Source organism: Amyelois transitella, chromosome 7, assembly GCF_032362555.1.
Source record: "Amyelois transitella isolate CPQ chromosome 7, ilAmyTran1.1, whole genome shotgun sequence".
Classification (NCBI taxonomy): Eukaryota; Metazoa; Arthropoda; class Insecta; order Lepidoptera; family Pyralidae; genus Amyelois; species Amyelois transitella.
The window spans coordinates 8,912,814-8,925,556 of NC_083510.1; the positions used below are offsets into that span (position 1 = coordinate 8,912,814).

Genomic DNA, 12,743 nt, shown 5'->3' on the forward strand with positions numbered 1-12,743 from the left:
TTCGCCATTTTGCCCGCGACTGCGCCCGCGTGGAACTACCCTACGCGCTTCTCTGTATGCAAAATTTCATAGAGATAGGTTCAGTGCATTGTCTGGGTTACAAATAAGCTTACTTTATAAGTATAGATGTAGATTTTTGAAAACTTTGCAAATTTTATTAGGCTAAAATCAGAAAATACAGATTGTGAATAACTTTAATTTAAATAAATTTATGACACATTTTAGTTTATTAAAAACTTATTTCGATACAATGTTAGTTAGATATGTTTTTATTATGTATCTTTATTCTAATTTAATCAGGAAAATGAGTCAAGTTACTACTGCGCACTAAATCCATATTATTATTGTAAGAGCGAAAACAACCTTGTCTTTCTGTCTGTTTCACCTTTTTTCGCAAGTTAACTGCTAAACCGATTTTTGTAAAATTTTATGAAGCTTGTCACTAAATGATGTCTTCTTATTCCTGACATATGCAGAGAAAGTGGTTGTAAAATAGATATTAGTATAGAATTAAATGGGGAGAGAAACGCGGACGGAACCGCGGTCAGAAACTAACTCATTAATAAATGCAATAATCCATATTGTGTTTGTGTTCAATCGTATTACTGTTTTCTATACCACGTGTAAAATTAACATGTAAATGAGTAGGATTAGACGTAAAACCATCAAATTAAACATACATACATATAATCACGACTATATCCCTTGCAGGGTAGACAGAGCCAACAGTCTTGAAAACGACTGAAAGGCCACGTTCATCTGTATAGCTTTATGATAGAATTGAGATTCAAAAAGTGACAGGTTAGTTTACAAGCCAATTCCTTAGCCGCGTTTTATGAAGTCTATGGGGAAGATATGGAGTGGTCCTATTCTGAAGTGCCCGGAAACCACACGCCACAAATTAATCGTATTCCGTTTTTATATTTAACACAGCAGTTTAAAAAAGAAGTTGTTAAATTCAACCAATCCAGGATCCATGATCAAAAGCCTGGTTCCTCTGCAGAATGAAGAGAGTGTAACTGGTACTTAAGCCAAAAGCAGAAAAAAATAAAGGTTGTTAGACTTAATAGCTTATTATTTATCTTCTTAATTCTAGCTGCGCAACCCACAGGCGGGATCAACCTTTGAAACCTTTTTAGTTGGAATTTTGAGTTGATACTTGTAAAGCCACTAATTCAGATGTGGGCATAATTTTCTTTACACTTTATATACGAGAACTAGACTCTACCTAGGGAATAATGCTTGTCATGAATTTTGCTATATAAAATTTAAAAGGCGCGAAGTAGTACAGTCTAGATACTGGTTTAATAAAATTTAGACAAATTATTAGTTTTGAGAAAACAATATACACATTTTCTTATACCAAGTGTACCAATTTTGTTTTTTTTTAAGGTGTTAATCTACTACTTGGTAAAATGAAATGTACAATAAATAGTTTCATATCACGTTGATATGATACCGTTGTTTATTGCCATGTAAGTATAGAGATGCTATCAAGTAAATGTCTTATGCATAGTGATGTAGAATCAAGATGGATATTAAGGATGGAAAGTCTGAAATAATTATAAAGTTGAAGAATTCTCCATTGTTTGATGGGAATCGGTTCAAGAAATAAATTTAGGTGTTGACTTATGTAAGTTTTGAGTCAATAAGTAGAAAATCGAATGGGTAGGTATGGACAAAGACGTGACTTTATGTATGTATGTAAGTAGTTACTCATGGATTGCATAAAAGTATTGTGTTTTGAAGAAGGATAGCAGATAGTAGAGTAGTAGAATACAGGATCGTGGTCATAGGCTATAAGGCTTTTCTCCAGTCAGGCAAGAACACAATCGGGTGAAAAATTATTTTATAGATAATATGGGGCAACGGTTTGTGAGCTTGGTTAATCTCTGTTATATCACAGAAAGTCAAGATATCGTTACCTATGACCTCAACAAACTCCAATTTCGACCTAAATCATGAAATATCCAACTCGTCTTTCTTAAAAAATGCTGTACTATAAAATAGGTTTTTTTTTAATAATCTGGGAATTTGCCACCCTTCAAACATACCAGAGGTTGTTATTGAGGAATTGACAAAGACACATATTGGAAATAATTTAATCATTAGTATAAGAATAAAAATAATAAATATTGATTGTATTTATAAGTAGATCATTATTACAATGATTTTTAGTCTCATTTAGACATTATTATCACGTTTACTTATTTTCATAGTTCTTAAGTATTTAAGTTATAATAAAGGGGAATAAATGTGACAAAATTTTCATTAAGTTGCGTAATGGATACGAGGAGCAAATGAAATTACCCTAGAATGGAAATGGGTAAAAAATCATGATGTGAGTCATTAACCATCACTCATTGCGATTATAATTCAATTTTTAATTTTGCTAAATCAATTTAACTTTTGTTTTAAAACTGTTATGGCACTTATTTAATCTAAAGATATCTTTTAGATTTTATATGTCTTTTTTAGATTTATCATGATTGTAAGTATTTCAGGAGTAATCATATCAGTTTTTTGAATGGTTGATTGATAAATTCAGCCCTAAGGCCGCAGGGTTGACACCAGCGACCGCAGTAGCTACTGGTCTAGCAATAGCTATACCCGATACTGCTACAGCTGTGCCTATCGGTCTTGAAGCTGCTAAACCATTCTCTCCAATAACAGCTAAACCTGGAATGAATATTATAAAACATGTTTAATATGAAGAAAATTAAACTAATGAGGGTTCATTTTGATACTTCATTGGCGTATCACTCTTAATTCAGGAAAGCGAGTATAAATTGTTATATTTATTAAAGGTCTTATTCCTCCTGGCGTTAGTCCATCTTCACTCTTTTGGAGAGGAGCCCTGGGTGCGCCTTTACTATAAACGTGACGTTTATTATTATGGTATAAACACAGAACAGGGAATTAAAAAATGAAGTCAAATTTGTGAACTAACTTTAGTATAAACTCTTACCAACTGGTTTGGCCTCAGCAACGGTAGCACCTCCTAAAAGAGCATCAGAAAAGGAATCATCTCCATTTGGGGCATCTATACCGATGCCTTCCTCGTTTATCTAAAAAATAAAATTTATATTAAAATTGTCATAGTTGCGAAAAATAAAATAAAAAATTAAAATTTGTTTGGTATCTGTGACAAATATATGTAATTATTGAATACAAAAATATAAAAAAATACCTCATCTGTCTCGTCCTCTTGATATTGTCTTACTTTGGGATTACTTTTGAAGAGACCATCAATATTGTCAGAAACTTCTTCAATAAGTTTAATTGTATTCGACGCTGTTTCTCCAAGTTTCTCTAATTGGCTTTTAAATCGTTCTTTATCAGCATTGTCTAAAGAACCAGTCCTCCTCCCCAAATTGTGAAGTTTAAGTGTACTGCTCGATAGTACTTTTAAGCTTTGCAAATTTGCTGCAAGCACCTTCGCAAGAAGATTTTCGTCGCTATTTTTGATCACACTGTCCATGCTGATTTTGTCTTCTGATACAACTAACTCGCTTATGACTCTGCCTGATGTATCTTTTTTTATTTCTAGGTACATACCCTTGCCCCCGCCGTAGAAGGGTAAGTATTGTACTGAGCCACTAATAAAAATAAAAAAGAATATTAATGATTTTTTGAAATTAAATTCACTTTGAAAATATTAGGAATCCAAGTTTTATTATTAAATACTCCGTTATATATATAACAGTAAGTAAAATATTAAGTCGTATTTATTTTGTAACAGTTGTGAGTTTAGAAGAAATAAAAGAGTCTATACGTTCATATATTTTTATTTCTAATTTTTTTTAAGGATACAAAATTAAAGCCTAATTTACAAATATTTATATATGCACGTTATATTCAGAAAATAATTCAAGTATCCAGTCGAATCGGTTTCCGAAATTGCATAGATTCTACAATTTTAATTCTTATTTCTAACTTAAATGCATTTTAGGAATAAAAGATTGAGTATTAAGTCTCTGGAAGTCGACTTACACATATCCTGTATAACTTTTTAATATTTAATGTATTCATATAAATTTAAATCCGATTGAGCATGAGCTATGCCCCCAGGACCAGCCACAGCTGTTGCCATTGGAGCATGTTCTATCGATGCTGTCTCATTTTGAGAGATCACTACATTTGATACTGGATTAGCTATAGCTACACCAGAGCTAGTAAGTGCGAAAGCCCTTGGTTTCACAAAGAGCATAAACTTAGGATGAATTGTTAAATGTCTTTCTTTCACAAATCTGCCACGGTTGTAGTGGTAAATGTCTGGCCTCCAATTATATTCTTCCCTCTTATACTCTCCGTTATCTCCTTGGAATCCTCTTCGCTGTTCTCCTCGGAATAATCTAAGAAGGAAGAAAGACGAAAGTTAATATACAGATAGATGAAAAATGAAGTGAAGATAATAGATAAGAGAAAGAAATTAAGATTGATCATTAAAATTTGAATTATAATAAATAACAGGGCCAGTCGCAACGACTTTCCCTTCAGGTATTTCTTTTAAAAATCTTGGTACAGAACCATCTTTTGCTGACAAGTGATGTAGCTGGGAGATTATTGACGAGAGATTGCTGTCTGGCGATAATGCTACTACGCGAGCGGCTGGTCCAGCAACTGCAAGTCCGCCAGGCTGTGTGTAGGCGAGTCCACCCGGTCCTACTATAGCTGTTCCACCCCTTCCAGCAGTTGCAACTCCTCCTGGCCCAGCGATTGCTACACCGCCTTTTCGAACTTTAAGTCTATTGATGAAAAAACCTGGACTGGGAGCCACGGGCTTCTTTTCGCCGAAAAATGTAAACGCTCCAAATCGCAAATCACCGTCATCTTCGTTAGTATTTTTAACATCCTTTGTTGGTTCAATTGAAGAAACAGGTTGTGGCCTTGCAGGTTTTTGGGTTGTATTCGGCTTTAATAGGAATTTTTCCGACTTTTGTTGAGTTTTTGAATCATCTGTAGATGTAGATTTAGATACGTTTCTTTTTTTAAGGGCTCTTCCTTCCCTAGAGCTGATGGTCAACTTTTTTGTTATGTTGTCATCGCTTTCTGTTTCGTTATCAGATGCATCTTGAAATGTCAATTCATTTATTTGTTCAGAAGATTTCTGTTTTCTACTGCATACATCAGCGTTTTGTCCTGCCTCAAAGATATTGCTCCAACCACCTCCTTGAAGGAATGTTAGGAAAGGATCTTTGATTAATATAGGAAAGTACGGTGCCAAAGGCCATTGGAAGGGTAATGATGGCAGCCCTTGTCTGTTTTGATAGTGCGATATTCCATCAACATTATTGTAATCATGTCCTGATCCTGGATTATAAGCATTTAAAGTAGGCATAACAAGTACAGGGATATTTTGAACGTATGGTAGTGGTATAACAGAAGGAGTAATTTGATTTCCTGCCATAATTTGGGGGTTGTATGGCAAGCTTTTTGAATATCGTTGGATATTTCTATGGAAATCATTTAACGAATTACTTTCTTGATAATTATTCGTTTCTAAAAGCGGTTGTAGTTTACCAGACGCAATGATTTGTTGTAATTTTTCTAAAATATCTCTGTTAAGAACATATCCACCAGGATTTGGTGACTCAGTATTGTATTTTATTTGTTGTCTTCGATTTGGTTTTTTTAATGCTGCATTCACAATGTTTATTTTGTCTAAAATTTCTTTTGTATTGTCAAGAAGTGTTAAATATTTTTCTTTTTCATTTAATAGCTTTGCCTCGTTTCCTTCTGTATCCTCTTCTATATTTGTTGGCGTCGTCAACCTGAAAAATTAGAAATTTGTAAATTTAATTACAGTTTTTTGAAATGTAATAAACCATACCCAGCTATGTATTAATTTTGCATGTACGCTAATAAAGCAGTGATTAAAAGCATAAATATAAATTAGAAGAGGGCATACCTGAACCAAGTGTTCTTGAGATACTTCAGTGCACATATGGAACTCTTTATAAAGCGGTAGATATATTCAAAATTTGACTTTGTAATATTACTACATACACGTTAGAAAATTTTAATTTGTTGGGAATATACCACTGCCTTATAAAGGCTTAAAAAAGCCTTTGCTGTAGTTGTTATTGTTAGTGATGCTTTCAGTGCTATATTTATAGTGAGTTTAGTTTTTTTGGTTTAACTAGTGTGGATTATGTTTAAATATAGACCTTTTCGACAAGTTATTATAATCATAATTATAGATTGATCTTAAAGAGCGATAAGTTATTCTTAATATTAATGTAGATTGTATTTTTATATACCGATTTTAATGTTATGCTACTCATTCCGTTTGTAAGATTAGATAGACGGATAACCTATCAGTTAGGTAAGATTATTGTGTACGGTATCGATTTTAAATTTGATAGGAGAAGACGCAAAAGACAGAGTTTAGAAAGCACTAAACCTATATTATATCTAACTGTCTAGCCTAACTTCCCGAGACGACATTTTAGAAAGCATTGTTACATCTTTTAAAGTTTTCAACTAAGTACTTCTAAAAGTTTTATAAAATAAAAAAAAACACTTACTCATTACTCGACGGACGACTTGACACTTCTAGTAGAAAACATGTACAGAGGATCTGAAAAAGAAGAAGAAAATTGTTTGCTAAATGCGATAAAACGATATTGGTAAAATGGATATTTGAAACAAAACTTGACTCAAAACATGCTTTGCTCAAGTTTTATAGATGCATGCATGTTATTAACCAAAAAAATGTATATTAGTCTGTTTCACTCGCTCATCGTGACGTGTATTTTATATCATTCACATTGATAACAAGTGATACTTTACATGCTTGAAAAATTTGGAACAGTTTTATGGTAGACTGCGTCTTTCTCATTCGTGTTTGAAAATGTTTAAAATACAGTCTTTGTCAAATAAATGAGTTCTAGTTTCAAACTAGTTTGAATAAACTCATCGATGAAATAATGCAAATATAGAGGAAACTGGATCCAAATTATCATTTAAGTATTATTTGTTTATGTTTCTCTTTGAAAAAGAAAGTGGTTCGTGTGAGGAGAAACTTGTTAAGTTTGTCATGTGTAATATTTGCACGATAGTGTAAAAGCGAAAAGAAATCACTAAAAATAGTTTAAGATTGTAAGAATAGCCCATCCTTATTAATGGTCTAACCAAATAGAATTAAGTCTATAAGCTTCGTAATTTTAGAGCTATTATTTTGGCTATAAAATTTATTACCATTTTTTTTAATTGTAGAATATATCAACAAAACTAGAACAACTTTGGAAAAATATTACCTTATCTTATGATAATAGTAATAATATAACAGTATTATTAAATTTCTTTTAGTTGCAATTTATTTAGTTTTATCCCATTACATTGATAGCTAAACTGACAAAAATTTCGATTCATTTTTCCTTAATAAACATAAGTCTATTTTTTTAAAATAGTCAATAAGATCAAATACCGTTGAAATAAGAAAAAACACAATGCAAACAACTAAGTTCTACCGTTAGCACATGTTATAAAATAAAGTTTATATCCTTTGAAAATTAAGCAAGTGTGTTGGACAGATGGAAAAATATATTTATCATTCGGAATAAAGGATTGAGCAAAAAACTGGTAGCGTTCATGTGCGATGTGTTTTTTTTTTTTTATTTTTTAATTTTACAAGTAGGTGTCCAATTAACTGGGTTTTGTTCTTTTGTCAAAACATGTTAGGTCCGCTTCGGTCAATAACACTGTATAAAGTTCACTGGTCTTAATAAAGATACGAAATTGGAAAAACATTACTACATTTGAATTCGGACGGTTTTTATCAAACAAATATTTTATTCAAGAGCCTTTGAAGAATTGAGATAAGATTATCAGTATTGAATTCAAAAGAAATGTCTGAATTAAAATAAGCACAAGTTCATATGACGTGTTAATAATTTTGTTAAATTTTATTGTTTGTGCGAATACTATTGGTGGGATCTGTGCTATTTTTCCTATTTCTCAATATGGCCAATGAAGTCGACTAACGGATTATCTACCATCGTATTATATCTACCAGTTATTACCAAATACAAAAACTTTACAACCAATAATAACGGACGGCACTTATATGCGGTTATAGCCCAAGAATAAAACTTGTATTATTCTTGGGCTTGTATTATAGTTTTGTTTTATTTTTGTTTTAAGTTTTACCCCTCAAGGAACATAGACGTGATGTCTGTATGTACGAGTATGTATGTAGACAGACCCATATCAAATTGAAAGACTGATAAGCTACGTTCAGCTTGATAGAATTGAGATTCAAATAGTGACAGGTTGCTAGCCCATCGCCTAAAAGAAGAATCCCAAATTTATAAGTCTATCTCTTAGTCGCTTTTACGACATCCACGAAAAAGATGGAGTGGCCCTATTTTTAAAAGAAACAAAAATATTATCACGTCTTTATCCCTAACCTTTTAATAAATAAGGGATTGGATTGGACTTGAATAAATTAGGGATTATTATTAGGTACAAGACTTAAGTTCAGTTAGATGGCAAAACGTTATAGAGGACTCAGATTGTTTAATTTTATATCGCAGACGTGTTTTACTTGGTCCAGCTTGAAAACTGGTATACAAAAAAATCTCCCCCTCCAACTCTCTAAAGGGCGAAATACAGGGGTAAGCTTTTTCAGTAAACTTTTGTGGCGAACGAAATCATAGTTTATAGCTTATCTTTAAGTTTTCAATTTAAGCTGTTGATATTGGCAATTGGCAAGTAGCCTCGAGTCATTGTGTCGTTGACCGTTGAAGGCGAAAATCTAGGTCGAGTGAGGAGGCACCGTTATCAGGTTCGATTTGGCGATAGCTACCTTTCTTGTCCATTATTGTCCATACTATTTAAGATTAAGCTCCAAAGTTTATGGTAAACATATATTTTCACCTAGTTTCATACGGTTTTTATGGCAGCGTGGTATGAGTCTTCGAAATTTGAATTTGGCTTTATTAGTGCACTATAGTGCATGCGAGATGCGAGATTTTAAACACCCGAGCTAACTATAGTTAAAATCTCGTATAAAGATGCACGTATTTTTAGTAGGTACTGAGAAATAACTATATACTTCATCCCGTAAAAAGGTGCAGGAGGCTTAGACAATGTAGTATCGCTTCTTAACGAAACGATGTCGTGGAACGAAAATGTGAGCGAGTGAAGTCGCAGACAAAGGAAGGAAATATAAAGGAAGTTACCGACTGATTGACTGACATATCAACCGCTTTAATCGCTGGATCTAGAGATTTTGATTTGGGGTGTAGGTTCCAATATATGGTCTTTATTTATTTATGATGTTATATGTTTGGAAAACTTACAGCTAAAAACTTAACGACAAAATAAATATAAGGCCATTTACAATTTCTTGGGGTGAACTAAGACAAGATTTTCCGAAATATTCGTGGGAAGATTCGATATAACCCCGTAGTCCACTTTGTTTATTAAACTTACGTAACCAGTCACAAGAGAAGATTTGTTTCGCTGTTTGGTAAAACTACGCGAACGGAGTCGCGGTCATATGTACGTTCAAAAGATAAAATAGAACAATACCTATCTTAAAAAAAGTTAAATCGTTGGCATTGTCTAATATAAAAGCTTAGCAATCTACAGGCACGATGTTGTCCCCAAAATGTCGAGATAAAGCAAGGCAAGGCAAAGCCATTATAAATTGCAATCAAATCACTTTAGACAGATACTAGCTTTTACTCACAGCTGAACCCGCGTCTAACTAAAATTTCTTTTATTTTCGTTCCTATGGGATTTTCAAATATTCTTAATTAATGCTTTTGTATATTTCTAGAGTAATATAATTATATTATAACTTCATACGTTTACTAAGTAACGCAGTAACTCGATAAGACAAGACTTTTTTATACATTAATATTTATTACTGATCAAATATACTGGATGTTGCACTCAGTGCTTCATAAAGAATAAAATGATATAATAAAATGCACAAAAGTCATGTTTATTAAATAGAATCTACTCAATTAAAACGTTTTATACAAATACAATTATAATAGTAAAGTGACACACTTGCATTTTATGAAAGTGGTTGTATATAATAGCTCGTCATGACCTGTATAAGTTGGAAAACAAAAAGTATCAAGCCGTTTATCTTGACGACACAATTGTAGGGTCATCATTGTCATCAAATGTAACTTTAAAAAGATAGATGTCCGGCTTTGAAGTCTGTAAAAATTGAGACTTGATAAGACAGGTCTTGTTAAAACTCTTTATGTTTTTCTTATTTTTATGTGAAATATTTTATACTTTTATTCCTCCTGGCGTTTATCTGACAAGTGTACTTCTCTGGAGAAAAGCACAAGATGTGTCTTTTGACAATGATAATGCTCCCTTAGCCAAGTGTTAAGCGTTCGGAAGCGTTTTTATATTACGAGCCGCTGGCGTCTTAGATTATTATTCCTCAGAAACCGCGTAGCAGCTTTGCATAAATTATTGCCCTCTTTTTAAGCTATGATTGTATGGTGTCACTCCATCTAGTGATAAATTTATCTATGGCTATCGCTTTGACAATGGCGCTTTGTTTGTCGATTTACATTTCCTAAACGGGATGAAATGGGTAAGTCATACGTTTTATATTCTTAGTTATTTTTAAAGATATCTTTAAGAGAACGAGTGATAGGAGTATGTGAGGAAGTTTGTAAGGTACAATTATATTTTTTAATTTGTGATCTAACGAGGTAAGATATCGAATAAAAGTCACTGATCGACAGTAGGAGAATAACATAGTTTTTGTCAATTCTCCGAATACCTTAGTTCCATTATGTATTTGACTCTTGTTTTTCTCAACGACAATCATTGAATACAAATTCCAATTTTGCTTTTTAAGTACATGTACATTGCAAATTTATGACTGCATAAAACTACATATCTTGGTGGTTTAACTTTTTTAAAAGACAGGTATCTGAGCGTACGCATCGATAGCATATTTTATTTAGTACTAGCTTCTGTATGTGGCTTTGTGCGTGTTAATTATAGGCAATATGTATGAGTTGTATTACTGTAAAGTATCTTCCAAAATATATATATATATATATATATATATATAATATTTCATCAGCTGTTTATTGCCATTTAGACAGTGTTGAAAAATGCTTCTGCACTGGGGGCCAAGATGGTGAAAATAACTTATTTTATATGTCTGTGGAATGAATTAAATATGTGCAGAGTGCCTTCAAAAGCAGAATTTTTCCCACAAATTAATATTTTTTGTCGGCATAATATCGCAGTATTAGTTTAGGTTTAGGTTTGTTATCTTGTTTAAATACAACGTTTAATACCTGCAACAGCGTTGGGCTGGACGTATTGTTACAGAGAGTAAGCCCGAAAAATTATTTTGGTTACTTCGAACCTATAAAAAAGTCGTACAAAACTAGAAAGCAGGTAAAAAAATAGTTGCTAGGACTTGGACTACGATTTGAATCTCGGCACAACTAGAACCAAATTGAAATTGAACAAGCGAGGAAGAAAAATATGTCTAACACTGAACGCTCGCAAATATGTTGAGAATTATATTATTACGTGAATTTTATGACTGAGAAGTTGTGTAGTGTACTACTCCACGCTAGATAACGTTTCACTCTTGTCAATAAAGTATAACAAATAGAAAGGTCAGATTGCACACCGCGACGAAACTTCAACTAGTTTGCCTTTTGAAAACCGGAGTGGGCTACAATTACGTTGTTACCTAGAATCGAAATAAAAACAAAACAAAAGTATACAGCAGAAGCAGACCTTAATGTGCATGTTTTTGTATGGTAATTTCATGAATTAGTGTTAGCAATTTGGTCGGGATTCAATTTATAAATTCGTTTCTGACAGCGGTCGTAACAAAAATATCTTCATTATTTTATAATAAAAAATATGCAAATGAGCCTTTACTTGAAATGCCTACAGGTACTTATGTACAATTTTAAATGCAATGCATTAGAGTCATTTATTTTTGTATCGTAATCTTTCCATCTTGTTCAATTATTATAATATATTTGCAAATACTATCAATTACAAACTTCTGATTAATTTTAAGGGAAAATTTGCAAGTATGTAACACGAGTTCATTCTATTCAAATTGGTGGACACCAAGTAATAGGAGTTATTACAATTCATTACATCCCATAGATAATTGGATGTAGGAATATAAAATCGATTGGATTTGAGAATAATACAATCAACAATTGTAGACACATTTCCTATTACACTCATGTTTTGTGAAAAAAATTGGTTATATTAGGTTATATATTGGTGTACCTATATGAAATATTAAAAAAATCAATAAAGAAAAATAATCCTAACAGTCAATTATTAATAAAATAATGCTTGTAGTCAAAGAGTAAAATAAGGTAGCACCTTAAAGAGAGTAAAAAAAAATTACAAAATATTAACTTACCAATAATCCAGAGAAATACTGAGGCGCCATTTCCAAAAATATCGATATGTTTAAATTTAGAACTGATGTCCACGTCCGTGCGGTCTCACGGTCACTTCGCAAGTTAGGTGCTTGGGTACATCCCGCAGCTTTTTGCTATACGCTTCAAAACAAATTTACCATTTGTCGCTTTCTCGATTTTGTATTGAGTCGTTATTTTGTTAAAACATTGGTCGATATCAGCCTTGACCTTGGCAAGAATGGTACACAGATGAACTTACGCTGTGTGATTGTTCCTTATCTTCTTCCACATCTAAAAGACTGTTTTTATTCCTTAATACAAGAAAATAAATAAACAATAAGA

At 32.5% G+C, this 12,743-nt stretch overlaps 1 protein-coding gene across 1 annotated transcript; it reads right to left on the reverse strand.

Annotated features, from left to right (window-relative positions):
• Positions 1 to 2,086: 2,086 nt before the first annotated feature.
• LOC106139763 (uncharacterized) lies at positions 2,087 to 12,501 on the reverse strand. The gene is made up of 7 exons (XM_060945134.1): positions 12,401 to 12,501; positions 6,531 to 6,583; positions 4,452 to 5,774; positions 4,049 to 4,355; positions 3,191 to 3,595; positions 2,969 to 3,068; positions 2,087 to 2,679 (listed from the first exon to the last, which is right to left on the reverse strand). Exons 1-7 carry the CDS (start codon positions 12,428 to 12,430, stop codon positions 2,516 to 2,518), a joined length of 2,382 nt encoding a protein of 793 aa, XP_060801117.1. The 5' UTR covers positions 12,431 to 12,501; the 3' UTR covers positions 2,087 to 2,515.
• Positions 12,502 to 12,743: the final 242 nt, after the last annotated feature.

Bases quoted from the DNA above. Each gene is read 5' to 3' on its own strand.
- LOC106139763 (XM_060945134.1), bottom strand. From the start codon at position 12,430: ATGGCGCCTCAGTATTTCTCTGGATTATTG. The intron at 5,775-6,530 runs GTAAGTGTTTTT...CTAATTTTTCAG, and splicing joins AGTCGTCCGTCGAGTAATGA to GTTGACGACGCCAACAAATA. The intron at 3,069-3,190 runs GTATTTTTTTAT...TTTATTTTTTAG, and splicing joins AAGAGGACGAGACAGATGAG to ATAAACGAGGAAGGCATCGG.